Source organism: Mirounga angustirostris, unplaced genomic scaffold (assembly GCF_029215605.1).
Source record: "Mirounga angustirostris isolate CCGP_5_RB_7025 unplaced genomic scaffold, mMirAng1.0.hap1 SCAF_16, whole genome shotgun sequence".
In the NCBI taxonomy this organism is placed as follows: domain Eukaryota; kingdom Metazoa; phylum Chordata; class Mammalia; order Carnivora; family Phocidae; genus Mirounga; species Mirounga angustirostris.
In genome coordinates, this window is record NW_026991724.1 from 32927644 (window position 1) to 32951198 (window position 23555).

At 42.1% G+C, this 23555-nt stretch overlaps 1 protein-coding gene and 1 pseudogene across 4 annotated transcripts in view; one reads left to right on the top strand and one right to left on the bottom strand.

Annotated features, from left to right (window-relative positions):
- The window catches only part of TENT4B (terminal nucleotidyltransferase 4B), a 75393-nt gene extending 52098 nt beyond the window's left edge, over positions 1-23295 (bottom strand). For 2 of the 4 annotated variants that reach the window (XM_064581663.1, XM_064581662.1), the window contains exon 1: positions 22430-23295. In XM_064581663.1, the coding sequence (XP_064437733.1) occupies positions 22430-23064 (635 nt within the window). In that variant the 5' untranslated portion in view covers positions 23065-23295. The remainder of the gene's footprint in view (positions 1-22429) is intronic. The other 2 variants (XM_045870024.3, XM_045870011.3) reach the window with 1 other exon arrangement.
- LOC123840332 (small ribosomal subunit protein uS8-like) lies at positions 9945-10332 on the top strand (annotated as a pseudogene).
- Positions 23296-23555: the final 260 nt, after the last annotated feature.

Sequence of the window (23555 nt, forward strand, 5' to 3'; positions counted from 1 at the left end):
TGTAACACCTTTAGTTTTTAAAAGGAGAGTAAATACATGCCTTACTTATATAATTACAATTTAAGAAAAATCTCTGGGTCATACAGTATATATGCTTTATCTAATATTCCATTAAGGGGATTCCAATCTATATGAATGCCAGGTGGTCTGAACCTAAGTGAAGGCACACCGTCTTCACATTTAAATACACAAATATTCCCCTCTGTACCTCTCCAACAATATGCTCTTCCTCGCTTAAAAACAAATGCAGACCCCCCCCACAAAAAAATATGGGGGGAAAAAGCGCTTTTAGTACAAGACCAAATTTCTTGAAGATCTTACACATCATCTCAAATTCTTTAATAAGCATTTTTACTTTTAATCCAAAAAATAACAGCATTACAAGGCCTGAGCCAACCTTCACTTCATTAAAATGATGTCTGTTGCTCACGTAACTATTCTGAAATTGTTTCAATCACTTGGTCTGGTTTTAATCAACACAGAAGAAGTAGGGGGGAGGCACCACCTCCATCACAGCCTCAGACAATTCCAGGACCAGACTAGGAGTCCCTCTACAGCAGTGGGGTCTGAGAGTTCTGAGCTCCCTAAGGGATTTTGGGAATTAGCCAGTTCTGGGAACCCATGCTTTAAACGATGCTTTAAGCAGTACTCCTCAACCTGTGCTGCATATGATTATTACTTCTTACAGCAGGATGTGAAAGCCACCCCTCCCCCCTGCAGGCCTATTAAATCAGACTCTGAAGAGCGGGCTCCAGTCATCAGAATTTTTTTTTCTCATTTCCTTAGGCTGAGAACGCTGCTTTGAAGTAACGGGTTTAGGAGTTCCTCTTAGAGAGCTCGTTAAGCAGAACACCATTATCTGCATGGGCTGTAGGAAACAATAACATGCTAGGGGAGGAGCCAAGACACGACACATAGTTTTATTTGCAATCACACAGTTTGGACTGACAGGGCTCAGACTCTCCATACACTGAGACCTGTTACAATGTAGGACTAAGAAGCTCTGATTTCAGGTAAAGGCAAAGTCATTCCATTAGCCGTGAAACTTGAAGTCTTTTAACCTCTCTGAGGTTCAAATGATCAATTTCTTAAAAAGGATTGGAATAAATGACCTCTGAAGATCCTTTGATCTCAAACCCCATGATGATTATACCACATGGCTACAAATCAGTCAAGTCCATAAGCAGGTCAAATGCATGAATATCCTCTACAAGTATCAGATTCATCAGATATATTTCTGTGCTTGTCTACATAAAAACCCTATTCCTCATCAGACCGTAAAAAATCCTAACAGAACACAACTACATTCTATCGGATCAATCATAAATGAAAATTAAACTAGACAAATAAGTCCCAAGATAAATAAAAACGTGGCATAAAAGAAAAATTTCCAGTAACTTTCACCTTTTCCTTGGCAACATTCTAATTTTCAGAATTTTTTTCCATTTTAAAAAATTAGAGTAAAATACACATAAAATTTACCATTCGAACCATTTTTAAGTGTACAGTTCTATGGAATTAAGTACATTCACAATGTTATGTAACCATCACCACTATCCACCTACAGAACCTTTTTTAAAGCCACTTTATTGAATTATAATTGACGTAAAATATTTAATATGTAGTATATGGAACTCAGTGAGTCTGGGGATAAGTGTATACTCGTGAAACTGTTACCACTATCAAGGCCAGCAAAACATCCACCGCCTTCCCAAATATCCTCCTGCCCCCTTTATTTATTTTCTATTTATCTTTTTAAGTGTGTGGTAAGAATATTTAATGTAAGATCTACCCTCTTAGCCAATTTTAGGTATAGGTATAGTATTAGAAGTTACAGGCACTATGCTATACAGACTTCCAGAACTTATTCATACTGCACAACTGTAAGTTTACTCCAGAACTTTGTCAAATGAAATGTTTATACCCATTAACACTAAAATTCCCCATTCTCTTCTCCCCACAGCCCATGGCAACCACAAATCAACTTTCTGTCTCTATGAATGACTACTCTCTAGGCACCTCACAGAAGTTGAATCATTCAGTATCTGTCCTTTGTGACTGGGTTTTTCTCACTTGGCATGTCATCAAGGTTCATCCAAGTTGTAGCACAGGTCAGAATTCCCTTCCTTTTTAAGGCTAAATAATATTCCACTGTATGTATATGCCACATTTTGTTTATCCATTCATCCATCAACACTTGAGTTGCTTCATTCTGATTTTTCTAACCATATGGTATTTTGAAGTCACATACAATAAAGATAAGTGAACCTTACATCACCAGCATTTCTTATGGATAAATAAATACATAAACAAGCAAGCAAGCAGACCACATCTAGAACATAAAACACACCTTAACAAATTTAAAAGAATAGCAATCATATAAAGTATGCTCTGGCATTAAACTAGGTATCAGTAACAAAAAGATAGAGGACGAATCCCAAAATACAATATTTGGAGATTAAACACACAATACTTGGAGATTAAGTAAAACATAGGTCAAAGAAGTCTCAAGAGCTATCTCTAACTAAATGAAAATACAATTTATCAAAACTTGTGAAATTTAGAGAAAGCAGCACTTATAAAAAAATTTATAGCACTGAATGCAAATATTAGAAAAGATCTAAAAATCAATTATCTAAGTTTCTACCTTACAGAACTAGAAAAAGATGAACAAATTAAATTCAAAGAACAAGAAAATAAAGTTAGAGCAGAAATCAATAAAAATAAGATCAATAAAGAAAAATCAATCAGACCAAAAGGTGATTCCCTGAAAAGACCAGTAAAACTGATAAATCTCTAGTCAGATTAACTGAGGAGGAAAAAAGAGAAGACACAAATTACTAATATCAGAAATGAAAGAAGGGCCAACACTACTACGCCTAAGGACACTAAGACGATAGTAAAGGATTATTATGAACGACTCTTTTTGATAATCTAGATGAAACAGACCAATTCCTTGAAAGAGACAATCTATTAGAATTTACACAAGGTGAGAGGCGCCTGGGTGGCTCAGTTGGTTAAGGGTCCAACTCTTGGTTTTGGCCCCGTGAAGGGCTCCCTGCTCAGCAGGAGTCTGCTTGTCTCCTTCTCTCTCTGCCCCACCCCCGCACCCACCCCAGCAAGCTCTTTCTCTCAAATAAATAAATCTTTTTAAAAATTTTAATAAAAAAAAAAAAATTACCCAAGATGAAAAGAACCATCTGAATAGGCCTATATCTACTAAGGAAACTGATCAATAACTAATAACCTTTTAAAACTGAAAACAGATGGGTTCACTGGTGAAATCTACCAAAAGTTTGAGGACAAAATTATCTCAATTCTCTACAATCTCTTCCAGAAAATAGAAGTAGAGGGAATACTGTCTAACTCATTCTATGAGGCCAGCATTACCCTAATCCCCAAACTAGACCAAGACATTAGAAGAAAGAAAAACTACAGCCAATATCTCTCATGAACACAGATGTAAAAACCCTCAACAAAATACTGATGAAGTAAATCCAACAATGTACAAAAAAATAATATACCATGACCAAACAGGATTTATTTCAGGTATGCAAGACTGGTTCAAGATTCAAAAATAAATACATATAATCCATCACATCAACAGGCTAAAGAAAAAATAAATCCTATGATCGTATCAATAGCTACAGAAAAAGCATTTGAAAAAAATCCAACACCCAATCAAAAATTCTCAGCAAACTGGGAACAGAGGGGAAGTTTCTCAACTTGATAAAGAACATAAACAAAAATCCTACAGCTAACATCAAACTTAACAAGGAGAAATTAGACACTTTACCACTAAGATTAGGAACAAGGCAAGATGTCCATTCTCACTCTCTTAATTCAGCATCACAGAAGCCTTAGCAGATGCAATAATACAAGAAAAAAAAGTGTACAGACTGGGAAGGAAGAAATAAAACTGCTTTTTTTGGTGATGACATGATTATCTACGTAGAGAATCCCAAAGAAACAACAAAAAAATTCCTGGAATTAATAGCCATTAAGGTTGCAGGATACAAAGTTAATAAACAAAAGTCAATTGCTTTGTTATATACCAGCAATAAACAACAGGAATCTGAAATTTAAAATGCAATACCATTTACATTAGCATCAAAAAAAAAAAGAAGAAATACTTAGATATATAATCTAACAACATATGTATAAGATCTCGACGAAGGAAACCACAAAACTCGAATGAAAGAAATCAAAGAAGATCTAAAGAAATGGAAGACAATCTCAGGTACATGGATAAGAAGACTCAAAATTGTCAAGATGTCATTGTCATTTCTTCCCAACTATATATACAGATTCAAGGAAATCCCAATCAAAATTCCAGCAAGATTATTTTGTGCATTATCAACAAACTGATTCTAAAATTTATACGGGAAGTTATTAAAAAAAAAAAAGACCCAGAATAACCAATACAACATAGAAGGAGAACAAAGTTGGAGGACTGACACTACCTGACTTCAAGACTTACTAAAAACTAAAGTAATAAAAAAACAAAAACAAAAAAACACTAAAGTAATCAAGACAGCGTGGTACTGGCAAAAGAATACACAAAGAGATCACAGAACAGGAAAGAGAGCCCAGAATGAGACCTACACAAAATATAGTCTACTGATCTTTAACAAAGGAGCAAAGGCAATCCGATGGGGGAAAGACAGTCTTTAGCACGGTGCCAGAAGAACTGGACATTCACATGCAAAAAAATGAATCTAGACACTGATATTCCAATGGATCACAGACCTAAATGCAAAACAAAACTATAAAATTCCTAGAAGATAACTCAAAAGAGAAAATCTAGGTGACCTTATGTTTGGCAATGACTTCTCAGACACAATACCAAAAGCACAGTCCAGGAAAGAAAGTATTGCTAAACTGAATTTCACTAAAAGTAAAAACTTCTGCTTTGAAAAAGACACTGTCAAAAGAATGAAAAAGCAAGCCACAGACTGGGAGAAAATTTTTACAAAACATGTATTTGATTAAAGGACTGGTATCCAAAATATACAAAGAGCTCTTAAAATTCAACCGTAAGAAAATAACACAATTAAAAACCAAGCAAAACACCTGAGCAAACACCTCTCCAAAGAATATAGAGGCAAATCAGCATATGAAAAGATACGCAACATCATATGTCATGAGGGAACTGCAAATTAAAATGAGATACTACTACACACCTCCCAGACTAGCCAAAATCCAGAACACTGTCAGTACCAAATGCTGACAAATACGTGCAACGGCAGAAATTCATTCACTGCTGGCGGGAACGTAAAACAGTACAGTCACTTTGTAATACAGTTTGGCAGTTTCTTAAAAAACTAAACATACTCTTCCCATTCGATCCAGCAATCTTCCTTCTTGGTATTTACCCAAATGAGCTGAAAACTCGTGTACACACAAAAACCTGCATACAGATGTTTTATTCCTAACTGCCAAAACTTGGAACAACCAAGCTGTCTTTCAATAGGTCATTGGATAGTGTTAACCACCATACAATGAAGTATTATTCAGCAATAAAAAAATAAAAAGTAAAAAAAAAAGAGCTATCAAGCCAGGAAAAGATATGGCGGAAGCCTAAATTCGTATCAGTGAAAGTAGACACATTTACATGACATTCTGGAAAACGTAAAACTAAGAAGACAGTAAAAAGATCAGTGATTGGGGCGCCTGGGTGGCTCAGCTGTTAAGCGTCTGCCTTCAGCTCAGGTCGTGATCCCAGGGTCCTGGGATGGAGCCCCGCATCGGGCTCCCTGCTCGGCGGGAAGCCTGCTTCTCCCTCTCCCACTCCCCCTGCTTGTGTCCCTTCTTCACTCTGTCTCTCTTTGTCAAATAAATAAATAAAATCTTTAAGAAAAAAAAAAAGTGATTGCGAGGGCCTCAGGCAGAGGGAAGGATGGATAGGGGAAGCACAGAAGACTTTTAGGGCAGTGAAACTGTTCTGTACGATGCTATGATGATAAAGACACGTCATTAAACATTTGCCAAAACCTACGAGATGTAAAAAACAAAGTCTGAACCCCAACGTAAACTATGGACTTTAACTGTAATGCATCGATATCTGGCTCATCAATCATAACAAATGCAAGATGTTAATTATAGGAGAAATGGGATGGGAGTAGGGGAGTGAGGGAGTATATGAGAACTCTGCACTTTCTGCTCAATTATTCTGGAAATACAAAACTGCTCAAAAAAAAAAATTCTACTAATACACACACACACACGTGCGCACGCATGCACGCGCACACACACACCGTGGTGGAGGAAAGACAGAAGAACAGCCACCTCAGAAGAGTCCTTGACTGCCTCTATGCTGCCCGGCCTCAGATGCCCTTCCCTACTACTGACTTTCCCAGAAGGGGCGACCCCCAACTCCTAAGGAAGCTGAAGCCAAACTATGACCTGGAGGCATCACCCTGGAGCCCTCTTTTACCTGAGGCCAAACCCTCTTCTTTACACAGCTGCCACCATGCTTGCTATGTGGTTTGGTTTTTTTTTTTTAATTTTTATTTATTTATTTGACAGAGAGAGACACAGCGAAAGAGGGAACACAAGCAGGGGGAGTGGGAGAGGGAGAAGCAGGCTTCCTGCCGAGCACGGAGCCCGATGGGGGCTCGATCCCAGGACCCTGGAATCGTGACCTGAGCCGAAGGCAGATGCTTAACGACTGAGCCACCCAGGCGCCCCGCTATGTGGTTTTTATATGTAAATAGTGGCTTTTAAAATAAATATTTGGGGCGCCTGGGTGGCTCAGTCGTTAAGCATCTGCCTTCGGCTCAGGTCATGATCCTGGGGTCCTGGGATCGAGTCCCACATCGGGCTCCCTGCTCCGTGGGAGGCCTGCTTCTCCCTTTCCCACTCCCCCTGCTTGTGTTCCTGCTCTCGCTATCTCTCTGTCAAATAAATAAAATCTTTAAAAAAAAAAAAAAATTTTTTTTTAAATAAAATAAAATAAATATTTGATTGGGGGGGGGGAATCACTCGATTTAGTACCGGAAGGAATCCTTTCTATAATGCTGCACAGATCACATTAGCCTGAGGGCGGGAACGATTCGCACCAAGGTTAAAGCACGTTAGAACAAGAGGACGAAATACAATCCAAGTTTAATTCCAAGGACAAATAAATGTGTTACTCCTGGTTGTTGCGTCAAGGCCGTGAGAACTCTTGTCTCCCAGGCGGAGGCTCACAGGCCACTAGATCCACCACGGTCTTCTGCAGCTAACACAAGCGGAGAGCAAAGCGCAGGGATGGCCAGAGACGAAGGCCTCCCTGGGCAGTCCCAGCCACCCATCAAAGGCCCAGCGTAGCTCACTGCAGGCGGGAGCAACTGCCTTTTCCACGCATCCTGCGCTAGTCAGCCCACAGCCCACCTCCGCTCTTTGATGCAGCCCCCCCTGCTTCTGCTCGTTCACAGAGCCAGTCAGAAGTTATATCCCCCTTCTCACTCGTACCCCATGTGCCCTGTGAGAACTGCGCCCTTAGGACAACCAAAGAGCTGAGGAGGAAATGTTTCTCCCTTCACGAGTGTTGCAGCTGACAACTGATAGAGGTTCGAGAGAATAAGACTATTACAAGTTTACAACCCTAGCGATGAACTAATAAATATAGGCCATGATCACTAATGGCTACTAATATCACAAAAAGAAAGACGCTCGGACATTATGTGTCTTCTGGGAAAAGTACAGATCACCATCTATGAGGTATTCTTTTTTTTTTTTTTTAAGATTTTATTTATTTATTTGAGAGAGAGAGAGAGCACAGAGGGAGAAGAAGTAGACTTCCTGATGAGCAGGGAGCCCGACTCGGGGCTCGATCCCAGGACCCCGGGATCATGACCTAAGCTGAAGGCAGACACTTAACCGACTGAGCCACCCAGGCACCCTTCTATGATGTATTCTTGGGGAAAAAAAACAAAACTCATAATCAAGCCTCTAGTTCTAATTACACACTTATAGAAAATACAGGGGGACAAAGGAACATATTAAATTGATACCAAGGGAATGCAATCAGCAAAACTCAGCAGAAAAGTCTACAGGAAAAACAACTCAATTTCTTCAACAAATAAATTTATGAGGGGAAAACAGATGGCAGACAAAGCTGTAGATTAAAAGATTTAAAGGGCATTTCAACCAATGGCAATGCAAAACCTCATACGGATTCTGATTTTAGCAAACCATTAAAAAATAATTATGGCATATCTGGGGAAATACGAACACTGGATATTTGATGCAACTAAGGAATTAATGTTAATTTTAGGTGTAATTACAGTATTGTGATTATGGTTTCTTTTTAAGTCCTTATCTAGAGACATATACAGAAACATTTATACAAAATGATGCGACATCTGTAATTTGCTTCAAAATAATGGGGGGTAGGAATGAATATAAGGTGCGCTGGTGAGGTAAGTTTGGCCAGGATTGATCACTGTTGAAGCTACATGATGAGTACATGGAGGTTCATTATCCTATTCTCTCCATTTCCATATTGTTTGTAATTTTCCACAATAAATAGGTTTTACAAAATTAACTGGAATAATTTCAGACCTCCTTTAGTTGAGGTCTACCGTCACAGCAGATCCTGTCTGTTCACTATCTACCTTAAATATGCTAAATACTATATATCCAACTTGTCCCTTTAGAGCTTATCATTTGAAACTAGTACAATCAGTTTTTCTTTTCTAACCCTCCACAACCTAACCGATCTTTCAAAACATTAGCAAAAATCTCCACCCAAAGTTTGCCCTTACCTCATTAGTCAAAAGCAACCTCTCCACCTTATGCACTATCCAACCAGACCATAATTTTCCAAGAGGCAAGGAACATGTTTTACTGTCATCACTTCCCACAAAAAGTCTAGCACAGTAGTTTGCACATAACAGTTGATTATCCAACCAAAATATGTATGGATCAGTCTGGCCTGTGCAGGGATGAGTGGCAAAACCAACAAGTAATACTAATATCAAAAGCAGAGGACACATTTACAAATTCTATTGGTCATGAAGAATGGATGAACACATTGTGATAGATCCAGACAAAGGAATACTACTGACATTAAAAAGTAACACCAATATTACACACAACAATATGGATGAATCTCCAAAACATCATGGTAAGAGAAAGAAATCAGGTACAAAAGACTACAGGGTATATATCATTTCATTTATATGAAACCCTAGAAAAGGCAAGTGGTCGCTTAAAGCAAGAGAAGAGGTAAGGGGATTGACTATAAGGGCACGATGGTACTTTCTGAGTGTTGGAAATGTTCTGTATCTCTTCCTAGATCTTGACTGTTACAGTTACACAACTGTATATATTTACCCAGTCACCAAACTGTACAATTAAAATGGGTGAATACTATAATTATAAATTATACCCTAATAAAACTATTTAAATATCATAAAATTAGAATTAAAAATTATAAATATTTGTGGGTTTTGTTTTGTTTTTTTAAGACTTTATTTGCCAAAGAGAGGGGGAGAGAGAGAGAGAGAGAAAAATACACAAGTGGGGGAGCGGCAGGCAGAAGGAGAAGCAGGCTCTCTGTCAAGCAAGGAGCCTGACGTGGGACTTGATCCCAGCACCCTGGGATCATGACCTGAGCCGAAGGCAGACGCTTAACCCACTGAGCCAGCTAGGCATCCCCGTGGGGTTTTTTAAATTTTACTTATTTGAGAGAGAGCGTGAGCACGAGCAGGGGGAAGGGGCAGAGGGAGAGGGAGAAACAGGCTCCTCAATGAGCAGGGAGCCCAATGCAGGGCTCAATCCCAGGATCCTGGGATCATGACCTGAACCAAAGGCAGACAATTAATCAACAGAGCCACCCAGGCGCCCCAAAATTATAAATATTTGTAATAGGACAGACCAAGAGCCTCTTACAAATTAATAAGACAGCAAAAGAAAGCTAGGCAATGCTCTTTCTGCCATCTTTCCGTGTCGCCATAATGGTGAGCATGAATGTCCTGGCAGATGCTCTCAAGAGCATGAACAACGCTGAAAAAAGAAGCAAATGCCAGGTTCTTATTAGACCATGCTCCAAAGTCATCTTCCGGTTTCTGTGATGATGAAGCATGTTTACATTGGCGACTTTTAAATCACTGATGGTCACAGAGCTGGGAAAATTGTTGTGAACCTCACAGGCAGGTTAAACAAGAGCGGAGTGATCAGCCCCAGATTTGATGTACAACTCAAAGATCTAGAAAAATGGCAGAATAATCTGCTCCCCTCCTACCAGTTTGGTTTCATTGTACTGACAACCTCAGCTGGTATCATGGACACGAAGAAGCAAGACGAAAACACAGAGGAGGGAAAATCCTGGGATTCTTTTTCTAGGGATGTAATACATAACGCACAAATAAAATGCCTCAGTGGACCAAAAAAAAAAAGGCAAGAAAAGAAAAAAAAAGCTAGGCAAAGGAAATAAGCAATTCAAAAAAAAAAAAAAAAGCCAATTAATGTGAAAGTATGTGCAAATTATATCAGTAATATACTATTTTTCACCTATAAAGCCAGCAAAAAATTCTTTTGTATCGGTTTTAAATATAATATTTAGCACTGGTGAGGGTTTAGGGGAAACTGGGATTTTTGCACACTGCTGATGTAAGGGTAAACTGGCCCAATCTTTCCATAGGTAAGAGTGGCAAAAGCCTTACAAGATACAAATACCCTCTAGTCTAAAACTTTACGTGCCAAGACGATTCTTGGAGAAAGAACAGTCTTTAACAAGTGGTGCTGAGACAACTGGATATCCACAGGCAAAAGAATGAAGCTAGACCTCTACCTTACACATATACAAAAATGAACTCAAAATGGATCAAAGACCTGGGGCACCTGGGTGGCTCAGTCGGTTAAGCATCCAACTCTTGATCTTAGCTCAGGTCTTGACCTCAGGGACATGATTTCAAGCCCTGCGTTAAAAAAAAAAAAAAAAAAAGGATCTAAAATCCAAATGTAGGAGCACCTGGCTGGCTCAATCAGTAGGTAACTCTTCATCTCAGGGTCATGAATTTGAGCCCCATGTTAGGTGGAGAAATTACTTAAAAAAATAAAAATAAAATAAAATACCTAAATTTAAGAGCTAAAACTGTAAGACTCTTAGAAGGAACATGGCTTAATTTTCATGATCTTGAATTAGGCAGTGGTTTCTTGGATATGACATCTAAAGCACAAGCAACAGAAAAAAATAATGCACATATTGGAATTTATAAAACAGAAAAAAAAAAAAAACCTTTATACTTCAAAGAACACTATAAAGAAAGTAAAAAGACAATCCACAGAAAGGAAGAAGTACCTGCAAATCATCTATCTAAAAAGAGTCTAGTATCTAGAACATATAAAGAACTCTTCAACTCAACAAAAAGACAACCCAATTAAAAAATGGCCTAGGGCGCCTGGGTGGCTCAGTTGGTTAAGCGACTGCCTTCGGCTCAGGTCATGATCCTGGAGTCCAGGGATCGAGTCCCACATCAGGCTCCCTACTGAGCAGGGAGTCTGCTTCTCCCTCTGACCCTCCCCCCTGTCATGTGCTCTCTCTCATTCTCTCTCTCAAATAAATAAAATCTTTAAAAAAAAAAAAATGGCCTATAAGCACATGCAAAGATGTTCATCATTAGTTTCTAAGAAATGCAAATCAAAACTCCAAGGAGAGAGATACTACTTCACACCCAATAGGATGGCTATAATCAAAAAGATAATGAAAAAGGTTGACAAAAATATGGAGAGGGCGCCTGGGTGGCTCAGTCGTTAAGAATCTGCCTTCAGCTCAGGTCATGATCCCAGAGTCCTGGGATCGAGTCCCACATCGGGCTCCCTGCTCTGCGAGAAGCCTGCTTCTCCCTCTCGCACTCCCCCTGCTTGTGTTCCTGCTCTCGCTATGTCTCTCTCTATCAAATAAATAAATAAAATCTTAAAAAAAAAAAATATGGAGAAACTAGGAACATCATACACTGCTGGTGGGAATGGAAAATGTTACAGCTGCTTTATACGATCCAGCAATTACACTCCTAGGTATTTACCCAAGAGAAATAGAAACATATGTCCACATACAAACTTGTACATGAACGTTCATAGCAGCATTATTATTTATAATAGCCAAAAAGTGGAAACCACCCAACTGTCCATCAACTGGTAAGTGGATAAGCAAAAAGCCACATATTATATGATTCCATTCTTATGAAATATTCAGAATAGTAAATCCATAGAGAGAGAAGGTCTATATGAGTTTGCCAGGGGCCGAAGGTGAAGGGTAGAGTGGGGAGTGACAATGGGTACAGGGTTTCTTTCTAGAGTGATGAAAATGTTCTGGAATTAGGGGCCCCTGGGAGGCTCAGTCTGTTAAGTGTCTGCCTTCGGCTCAGGTTGTGATCTCAGGGTCCTGGGATCGAACCCCGTGTCGGGCTCCCTGCTTGGTGGGGAGTCTGCTTCTCCCTCTCCCGCCCCCTCCACTTGTGTTCCCTCTCTCGCTGTCAAATAAATAAATAAAATCTTCTTTAAAAAATTAAATAAAAAATAATTAATTAAAAAAAGAAAATATTCTGGAATTAGGTGGTGGTGACAGTTACACACTCCTGTAATATTCTAAAACCCCTGAACTGTATACTTTAAAAGGGTGAATATGATGGCATGTGAATTACATCTCAGTAACAATAAGTAGAAAAATAAAAAAAATAATCCTGTCTGGAGCAAAGGCTCCTCTAAAAACATGTTTTTTATAAAAAACAAAAAATTAGAAACAAAGTAAATTCCAACTGGGGATTACTGAAATAAATGAAGGTGCATTAAATCAACGGAATACCATGCCCACACACAGCAGGTACAAAGAGTCCTACTAAAGGTAATGAGGTATTAAAAATTGCCTTAGAGGGGCAACTGGGTGGCTCAGTCAACTGAGCGTCCAACTCTCGATTTCAGCCTCCGGGTTGTGAGATCAAGCTCCACACCCAGCTTAAGATTCTCTCTCTCCCTCTCCCTCTGCCCCTACCCCCGGCTCACATGCTTGCATATGCATGTGCTATCAGAAATAAATAAATAGATAAATAAATAAACACTGCCTTAGAAATATATTTTATATAAAAGATATTTGTTCTATTAATTTTTTTCCGTCAAAAAAGTATGCCCATGGGGCGCCTGGGTGGCTCGGTCAGTTAAGCATCCGACTCTTGATTTCTGCTCGGGTCATGATCTCTGGGCTGTGGGATCAAGCCCCTTGTCCAGCTGCATGCTCAGCGCAGAGTCCACCTGAGATTCTCTCTCTCTTTCTGCCCCCACTCCCACCCTGCTCACACATGCGCTCTCTCTCAAATAAATAAATAAATAAAATCTTAAAAAAAAAAGTATGCCCACAATATTCTAATGCCCTTCCTCCAAAGAAAACAATCTTAGGATAAAACCAGTTCTAACTTCTGGCCTCCAGATTTTTGTTTAATTCTTTACATTGGAAAAAATTTTTTTAAGTATACTCACAGTAGGAATCCATATTGATAAAAAGAAAAAAGGAAATATATGTATATATAAACTGAAAGGTTAACAGTAGTTATATCCTGGAAGTAGTATAATGGGGGCTATTTTTTTTACTTCTTTGGTTTAGCTGTTTTTTTTCAGTTTCTTGACAATCAGTATTAATTAGTAGTATTTAAACAATCTGTTGATTTTAAAAACAAGTATTCTAAAGGACAGTGGTATTAACACTTCATACCCAGAAAGAAAGGTTGAATAACTAACTTCAAGGAATAAAGACATCAAAATTCCAAACCTCATCAGACTCCTAACACTTCATTAAGTCCGAATTATTGGAAGTTAACTTTTAAACCTCTACAACCACGATCCTAATGGATTCTTATTCCTGCTGCGGCAGAAATTTATAACACTTGATGGTACTGAAAGTTACATTATTTTGACAAAAATCAAAACAGTAAGGGAAACATGAAGGACCAGATCCCAGTTCTCAGTCCAGAAACTGGTTCTGATGAAACATGGTGTACTCAAGGATAAGTGTGAAGGTGAAGCATTTACTCTGCACAGTCTGAAGGCGTTGTTCCAATATAAAAATACAGTAAAAAAAAAAAAGGGGGGGGGTGACCTGGGTGGCACAGTCAGTTAGGCATCTTGACTCTTCGTCTTGGCTCAGGTTGTTATCTTAGGGTCGTGAGATCGAGCCCTGTGTTAGGCTCTGTGCCTGGCGGGGAGTCTGCTTGAGATTCTCTCTCCTTCTCCTTTTGCCCTTCCCCCCACCCCATACACACATTCTCGTGCTTGCTCTTTCTCTCAAATACAATCTTTTTTTAAAAATACTGTAACTTCACCACAAACAACACAAACCACCACTAATGAGTGTTTACTCCCCAATAGATAGCCAAGCCGACAGAAAATAAAGCTTACTCATAACATACAAAAGGACAGGACTCTAAATTTTGAAATCAACTCTGCAGTTGTCTTTTTACATGTTTTTAAAAAGTGAAAATAAACCTCTACTTCATACTAGTTTCTAAGAAAAAGGAACATGTAAAGGAAACACTGCAAAGTACTTCAGAGACAAAGGAAAAGAGTTAAAATGGGTTTTACCTAGAAATTTTTAATTAAGAACATTCTCAATACTGCCAAGAAGTTTTTAAAATAAAAATAGATTGGGGCGCCTGTGTGGCTGTTGGTTAAGCCTCCGACTCTTGGTTTCGGCTCAGATTGTGATCTCAGGGTCGTGAGATTGAATCCCATGCCAGACTCTGCAAGTTCAGCACCAAGTCTGCTTGAGATTCTTTATCCTTCGTCCTCTGCCCCTTCCCCACTCCCACTCTCTCTCTCTTTCTAATAAATAAATAAAATCTTAAAAAAGAATAAAATTAAAATTAAAGTTAAAATTAGGTGAGGCTATTAATGAGGTTAATATGATAAAAGCACAATGAACCATCACTACCTATATTAGAACAACTAAAATAAAAAATAGTGATAATACTAAATGCTGGTGAGCATGCAGAGAAACGGGATTTCATACATCGCTGATAGGAATGTAATATGATACAACCACTCTAAAAGAGAGTTTAGCAGTTTCTTTTAAAGCTAAATATGTACTTGGGGCACCTGGGTGGCTCAGTCGGTTGAGCCTCTGACTTCTGATTTCAGCTCAGGTCATGATCTCAGGGCTGTTGGATCAGGCTCCACGCTTGGCAGGCAGTCTGCTTGGGATTCTCTCTCCCTCTCCCTTTGCCCCTTGCCCAGCTCTCTCTCTCTGTCTAAAATAAATAAATGAAATAAATATGTACTTATCATATGACCCAGCACCTTTAGGCATTTACGCCCCAAAACTAAACCTTATGTTCACATAAATATGTGTATGCGAAAGTTTATAGCTACTTTATTTGTAATAGCCAAAAACTGGAAAATCTTCTGGTATGTCCTTCAACAGGTGAATCATTAAACAAACTATGGTACATCCATACTTTGGAATACTACTCAACATTAAAAAGGAATGAACTATTAATACATGAAACAATTTGGATAGATCTCAAAGGAATTATGGTAAGAGGAAAAAAGCCAAAGTAACATACTGTGTGATTCCATTTATCTAACATCCTCAAAATAACAAAATTACAGAGATGGAGAACAGCTTAGTGGTTGCTCAGGGTTAGAGATGACGGTGCGTGTGCATGAAAATAAAGGGTTAGCATGAGGGAGCTCTGAGGTGCTGCTATAGTTCTGTATCTTGATTGTGGTGGTGTCACACAAACCTACACATGATAAAATTGCACAGAACTACACACACACACACGCATTAATGAACCCATGTAAAACTGGTGAAATCTAAATCAGGCTATGAACTGTAACAATGTCAGTTTCCTGGGTTTGATATTAAACTATATTATATAAAATGTTACCACTGCATGAAACTAGGTGAAGGGAACATGGAATCTCTCTGTACTGTTTTTTGCAATTTTCTGTGACTCTGTATTTCAAAAGAAAAAGAAAAAAAATTAGATGGAGCTATGCATGAGAAGGCTAATATAACAAATAGAAAAAATTTAACATAGCATTTGGAACATGGTAACAAGGCTACCACGAACACTTTGACTTTACTGAGCACTTTTAATAAATCAACTAATTTGAAAACACAGGTTTCTGCAGACTATTCAAACTATTTCAGCAGAGAGCATGGCTGGAGGTAGAATTCGTGAGTTTAGTTACCAGATACTACATGAAATCTCTTATGGACATGGCAAGATTTTTTTCAGACTTGAAACTGCTCAAGTGACTAAGGAACCATTGCACAACATAAATGTCTCCACATTGCTTCTTCCTAAAATCTTCAACTTCAATCTCCATATGGTCCAAGGCCCTTAATACACAAAAGTCTCTTATATCATCAAATAAAACTTGTAAGATGAAAATAAACCTATCGCCTGCTGTTTGGATCCAAATTAATGTAAAGTCTAGCTCAAGGCCATCCTCAATTTCAATATTCCCTTAGGAAAAAAAAATAATTCCACGTCAGGTTAAAAATGGTAAAATGAATTGCAAGCTTTTACAGTATTCTGCAGCAGCTGAGTCCCTAGCAAATATTCTGAAGGATAGAAAGAACATTCTACTGGCAGTCTTCTGAATTCCTCAAGCAGGCTCTGAGCTGTCCAGTCAGCTCTGTAGGAAAGAGGAAAGACAGAAGAGTCTCAGACCAGCTGCTGGGAACTGGACCCTAAAACTTCAAATAAGCATCCTCTTTGGCCTCGAGCCCCCCTTCGGCATTACTCCACACCTATGTGTGTGTAAGTGATTAATACAGAGTCTCTAGTGCCGTGGGTGTGATCCTGAAATAGTTTCCTCCACTAAATATTACTCCAACGGATTCAACAGAAGGGAGAATAGAAAGCTGAGTGAAATTATACAACAGCTTGCTTTTCTATCTTCCATAGAAAAGTGGCTGAAATTTTTCTCAGCTTTAGCAGGTATAAGAATATCTAACTACGGGGTGCCTGGGTGGCTCAGTCGTTGAGCGTCTGCCTTCGGCTCAGGTCATGATCCCGGGGTCCTGGGATCGAGCCCCGTATTGGGCTCCCTGCTCAGCGGGGAGCTTGCTTCTCCCGCTCCCAGTCCTCCTGCTTGTGTTCCCTCTCTCGCTGTGTCTCTCTCTGTCAAATAAATAAATAAAATCTTTAAAAAAAAAAAAAAAGAATATCTAACTACAACCATCTGACCAGTGCCCATATCAGCAGGGGAGCCCCTGGATTTTCCTCCCATGGACTCTTCTGGACTCCTAACACTAGGATGTATTGGTAGGGGTTTCATGGAAGAAGCTGTGCTATAAGGCCATCTATCACACCAGGACCAGCACTGTGATAACACCCCCCCACACACACCGCCTTGGTTCCTTCTAGTATCCCTTTCCTATCCTTCCTTTACCACAATATCCTAAACCTTCTGTGTGAATCCAGGGTAGACTACAAAAAGCTCTATCCACTCCCTGGTTCCTCTTGCCTTTCAACAGCTAAAAACTTAATGGGGTTTGAAAAAGACTCCACACCCTGACGTACCAATGATTCGGAGAGTGACAGTGTTTGGGTCACAGATTTTATTTTATTTTTTAATTATTTTTTTTTAAAGATTTTATTTATTTATTTGAGAGAGAGAATGAGAGAGAGAGAGAGAGCACATGAGAGGGGGGAGGGTCAGAGGGAGAAGCAGACTCCCCGCCGAGCAGGGAGCCCGACGTGGGACTCGATCCCAGGACTCCAGGATCATGACCTGAGCCGAAGGCAGTCGCTTAACCAACTGAGCCACCCAGGCTCCCTGGGTCATAGATTTTAGACAGAAGACGAGCTGTGACATGGAAGTACCTTAGTTGAACACAGTATACTAGATTTGGGGAAATCCACAAATATGAATTACACTGTTAGTGTAGAATCTACCCTGCAGGAAACCGAAGGTCTTCTTGAAATCACCTTTCGGTACTCAAATGCAGTAAACTTCAAGGACCTGAGGGTTTTATTCACCGAAGAATTACTGTGGGCTACACGTGCAAATGCACAGAAATGAATACTTAGAGCAAGCACTTGGAACAAGACCTCTCAATTCTTTCATATTCAACGCCATGTTAATCTGCCTGATCACTTACTTTGAAGCCCAGCATTAACAGCAATCCTATTGATCACAGCGCACAGAAATTCGCAGAAAGAGGCCATAATGCTGGTGCTGAAGAATAGTGTCAGCATCTTGGATTTACCATGATCTAGAGTACCGCGTACGTCAGGAAGGACACTGCCCCACTGCAGCAAAGCTGACTACGCCTTGGTCCCCAAATTTCAACTCACTGCTAGACAGCTCCGCCTAAACATCACCTATGTTTTACTCCAAATCCACAATGCCACCCCTAATTTGCAATAATAACAACAGCAATGTTTCCCCACTCTGGTTCAAAGCTACTGTGTGATTATTTAACCCAGGAAGGCAGTCAGGATCCTCTCCACCCTCACCCTGTAGCAGCGCTCACACTCATTCGTTCTTTACCGTTCCCATCCCCAGTGGCCCTGGTCAAGAAATTATTCCTTAAACTCAAGTTTCCCAGCAGGGTCTTCTCGATGTCCCACAGTCAAATTCATGCTCCAAAACATTATTCTGAACAAGTCATCCAAGCCTTGAAAAAAAAAAAAAATCTACAGATCTGGCAATGCAGCCAACACAAATCTATTCTGATTAGCTTGGACAAGCTCCAAGCACCTTCCACAAGAAGTTTCTAGACACAGGGGGCTCAAGACCAAGGACTCTGAATCTCCATAAGGTAACTGTGTTCACTACTTTTTTGACATCGCTTCTTTCTCTATGGTAATCAACAATTAAATCTCTGAAAAGGGTTTATGGCTCCTTTTCATGGACAACCAGAAGGAGCAGGTGGACTGCTTCCTACACCACAGCCAGCCTTGGAGGAGAATGAATTCCAAGAAATAGAATAGTGAAAGCAACTTTAAAAAGAAAAAAAGGAACACGAGCAAACTCCCTGAGTCTGTGGGTACATGGAGAAGGCTGAAGTGGTGAGCGGATTTTTAATTTTTTTTTTTAAGATTTTATTTTTAAGTAATCTCTCTGCCCAAAATGAGGCTCAAACTCACAACCCTGAGATCAAGAGTCACATGCTCCACTGACTCAACCAGCCAGGCACCCCTAGTTGGATTTAATTTTGAGAGAGAATATGAAGCCTTCAGGATGAAATCCAAATATCTTACTCTACATTTAAGAAATTTCCAGGGTGCCTGGGTGGCTCAGTCGGTTAAGCGACTGCCTTCGGTTCAGGTCATGATCCTGGAGTTCCGGGATCGAGTCCCGCATCGGGCTCCCTGCTTGGCGGGGAGTCTGCTTCTCCCTTTCCCATTCCCCCCTCTTGTGCTCTCACTCTCTCTCTCAAATAAAAAAAAAAAAAAAAAAAAAAGAAATTTCCAGGCACCTGGGTGGCTCAGTCAGTTAAGCATCCAACTCTTGATTTTGGCTCAGGTCACGATCTCAGGGTCATGAGATAGAGCCTTGCATTGGGCTCCGTCCTCAGCATAGAGTCTGCTTGAGATTCTCTCTCTCCCCCTCTCCCTTTGCCCCTCCCCCCTGCTCGTGCACGCTCTCTCTTTCAAGCAAATAAATAAATAAATCTAAAAAAAAAAAAAAAGAAAGGAAAGAAAGAATGAAACTTCCATCTTAGAGGCCCCTGGGTAGCTCAACTGGTTAGGTAACCAACTCTTGATTTCGCCTCAGGTCATGATCTCAAGGTCCTGGGATTAAGCCCTGCATGGGGCCCCACATTCAGCATGGAGTCTGCTGGAGATTCTCTCTCTCCCTCTGCCCCTCCCCCCTGCTCGTGCACGCTCTCTCTAAATAAATAAAATCTTAAAATAAAAAAAGAAATTTCCATCCTAACTAGTGACCTAGTGGGTTAGTGAAAACATATACATAAAAGGAAAAATAAACATAAGCAGACTATAGCAAGAACATGAAGCAAGTAATTCAAGAGTTCAAAGGAGGAACCACAAAAATGAAGCACCTGGATGACAGAGAAGTCAGGATTTTGAACTGTATCCTGGAGTGTTCAGGGAGTATGTAAACCAGTTTGGCTAAGGCAGAGAACACAGAGACCAAAGAAGATGAGAGAGAGTGTATGTATACAGCCGTCCCACAGTTCCAGTCCATTGTTCATATGCCTTTTACTCCTCTATCTGGACTTAAGTCGGTTCAGAGGCCAGGAACCACTACAGTTTGTTGACCTATTAGCTAAACGTCAGTCCCCAGAACTCAGAATGTTAGTAACAGTTTTACTAAATTTAATCCCAGAACAGCATAACATTGAGGTGCACTGTGAATTCAGATTTTTAAATACCTGTACTAAAAATAGCAAAACTTTTGTAGAAGTCAAGACGCAGGGATCCACAAATCAAAACAAGAATTTTTAAACCCAGACACTTACAAAAACAGTTAGGAACTGCTTAATAACATAGACATCCTCTAAAGGAAAAGGCAGAAGAATTGAAAGTCTCATAAAGTGATAAACAGTTTTAAAAACAGGTTTACAATCAGTTTTTAAACACTAAAACTACTCCGGGAAATGGAAATTCCTCTCCTTAATCCCTTTGAGGGCAATATACCTGAGTCAGGAATAAGAACATCCTGCCTCTGCCTAAGTTCAAATGTGAACCTTTTACAATATCCCTAACATAAATAGCAAATAGAGGAGAAGACAATTTCCAATCCGTCAAAAAGAAAAGCAGCCACTGTTCTGGATTTGTCACCTATCTTTGCCAGACACATAAGCAGAAGCTTCAGTAAAACGAAACTAGGGAACCTCAAGGTTTGAGTTGACAGTGATTACTTAACTGGAGCTTATGTCTGTGAAATGAAACTACCAGAACCTTTAAATATCAATTTGCTTGTCGCTAAACCACAGGTTTAGGCTTCGTCTTGGAAATGCTAACAGGATGGAACCCGTGAGCCTTTTATTAAAACGTGATGACCATGGAGAGCGCCCTTGAAGCTTAGCAACAGAGGACTCAACCCTAAAAGGTTCCCCTCTGAAAAAGTGAGGACGGGTTTGACATGTAACCCAGCACCAGTCCCAAAACGCTTGACTGCACTTTCCATAAAAGGTGGGAGTTGTAATAGTAGCACAGAGCAGACACCAGCCCACTAGAAGCAGATGGAACCCACCAACTCATTTTACCCAGACCTCCAAAAAGGTACACAGAACTGTCTGTGCTTGCCAAAGCAGGGCAGATCTGAATGGGTGAATCTACGAAAACGCTTCACAAAGGATTACTAATGGTATTGCATTTGCCTACTGTAGCCCCCAATGGAAAACAGGATCTGGAAAATGAAAAACAATTTAAAAGCTCGTTCTCCACACTCAAGCTAAACACACACACGGCCCAGATTTTTATTTTACAAAATAAAAAATGACTCAGTAACCTATTCCAGGACAGGGGCTCTTCTAGAAGGGATATCTAGCTAGGAACATTCCCTGCTTATGTACATAGTTCATCAGGGGTCAGGTAAGATTCCATTTTGTAACAGCTGAACTTTAAACAGAAAGTCATTAATGGTGCAACATTCACTCATTAGCATGAAGCTACCCCCTAGAATGAAAAGCATTGGCTGTATCTGCCAGGATGACAACTTTACAGTGAGAAGCTGAAGCCAAGGATCCTGAACTCCTAGAAAGTTCTATTGGCCTCAGAAGAGCTCACCATCTCCCCCGGCCTACACTTAGCTGTCACCCTATTTCTCAATCCCCACAGAAAAAGACATCGCTAATACCGGAAATTTATTTTAAATAAAAAATTAAAAGATGGGCAAAAGGGTCAACAGCCGGCAAAACATTACAGGGCTGACATGATTCCTGTTTGGGATTGGGGGAGGGGGAGGAGCTTTCTGGATGTTTCTATTCTTGGCAAGGAAAGCACCTCCAGGTCCTGTACCATCAAAAGGCAGTAACACAGGAATGTTCTCAGGGAATCAATGATCTGCCTGTGCTAATAGACTTCATCTCTGGGTGTGCTGATGGGGAGCAAGACGGGGGGGGGGCTGGAGGGGGGAGACTGGGGAAGGTGTGTTTGACTAGGGGGGGATGGGAGGAAAGACTAGATGGATAAGGGGGCCGGGAAAGGTATGGACTGTTAAGGGGGAGAGTGCGGATGACTAAGGGAGGTGAGGGGAGGATGTGGATGGCTAAGGGGATGTCCAGAAAAGGCCTGGAAGGCTGAGGCGGAGGGGGAAAAGGTGTGGACCGCTAAGAAGGAGTGGGGGAAGGTGCGGATGCGGAGGGATGGAGGGATGGCCATCAGACCCTGGAGAAGCGGCAACGAAGGCAGGCCGAGGGGGGTGGCCTCGCCCAGGCTCCCCCCAATCCACCTTCTGTGGGCGTGTGCCCGGCTGCGCGTGTGCAAGGGCCAGGCCACCAGGCCGCAGGGCCACCACTCACCCCACGACTCCCTGGTTGTAGTTCCTCCGCTTCCACGGGGTCCCGCTGTACACGCCCCCGCTGCCGTCGGCCCGGCCGCCCCCCGCGGCCCGCCCTCCGCTGGGCTGCAGCAGGCTGTAGTTGAGTCCGTAGGTGCTGGCCTTATTGTCGCGCTTCCTCTTGTTGCTGCTGCCCGAGGCCGGGTCCGCGGGCTCCGCGGCGGGGACGGCGGCGGCGGAGTGTGGGGACGAGGACGCGGAGGGGGACGGGGACGCCGAGGGGCCCGCGACAGCCCGGCGGGCCCAGGCCGCCGGCTGGTGGTGGTTGTTGTTGTTGTTGGTCGTCTCCAGGGGCAGGAAGTCCCGCTGCTCCGCGGACTGCGCGTGGCCGCCCAGCAGGCGCTCCCCGGAGCGGTACATGCCGGCCGGGGCCGGGGCCGGGGCCGGGGCCGCGCCGCCGGGGCTGCCGGTGCTGCTGCCGCTCCCGCCGGTGGCCGTGCTGCTGCCGCCGCCGCCGCCGCTCGCGCCGCCGCTGCTGTGACAGTGGTGGTTGAAGTAGAGGTTCCTCAGCCCCTGGGTCGTCTCCCAAATCTGCATCCACAGACTGTTGGACGGTCCGAGCTGCTCTGGCTGGAACCAGGCGATCCTCGGATCCATCAAACGGCGGCGGCCGCTGCCCCCGCCCCTCCCGGCCGCCCGCAGGGCCGCCGCCGCCGCCGCGCCTCAGGCGCAAGCCCGGCCTCGGCGGCTGCGGCTGCTGCTGCTGCTGCTGCTGCTGCTGCTGCTACTGCTGCTGCTCGGGGCCCGCCGCGGGCGGCGCGGTCGCGCAGGGAGCCCGGCCGGCGCCGGCGGCGTCGCTCCCGCCCTCGGGGGCTCCGCGGGCCCTCCCCCCCTCCCTCCGCCCCTCCGCCGAGCCCCTGTCACTGGGGTCCCCGTGCAAATGGCGGCGGCGGCGGCGGCTCCGGAGTAGGGCGAGCGGCAGCAGCGGCAGCGGCGGCGGCGGCGGCGGCGGGGGCGGCAGCGGCGGCGGCGGCGGCGGCGGGACGCGCCTGCTCCGTAGCGTTCTCGCTCCTCCGGCCCCGGGGCGGGGCCTCCGCCGGCTCCGCCCCGCTAGCTCCGCCCCGCCCCGCCCCGCCCTCCCGCACTCG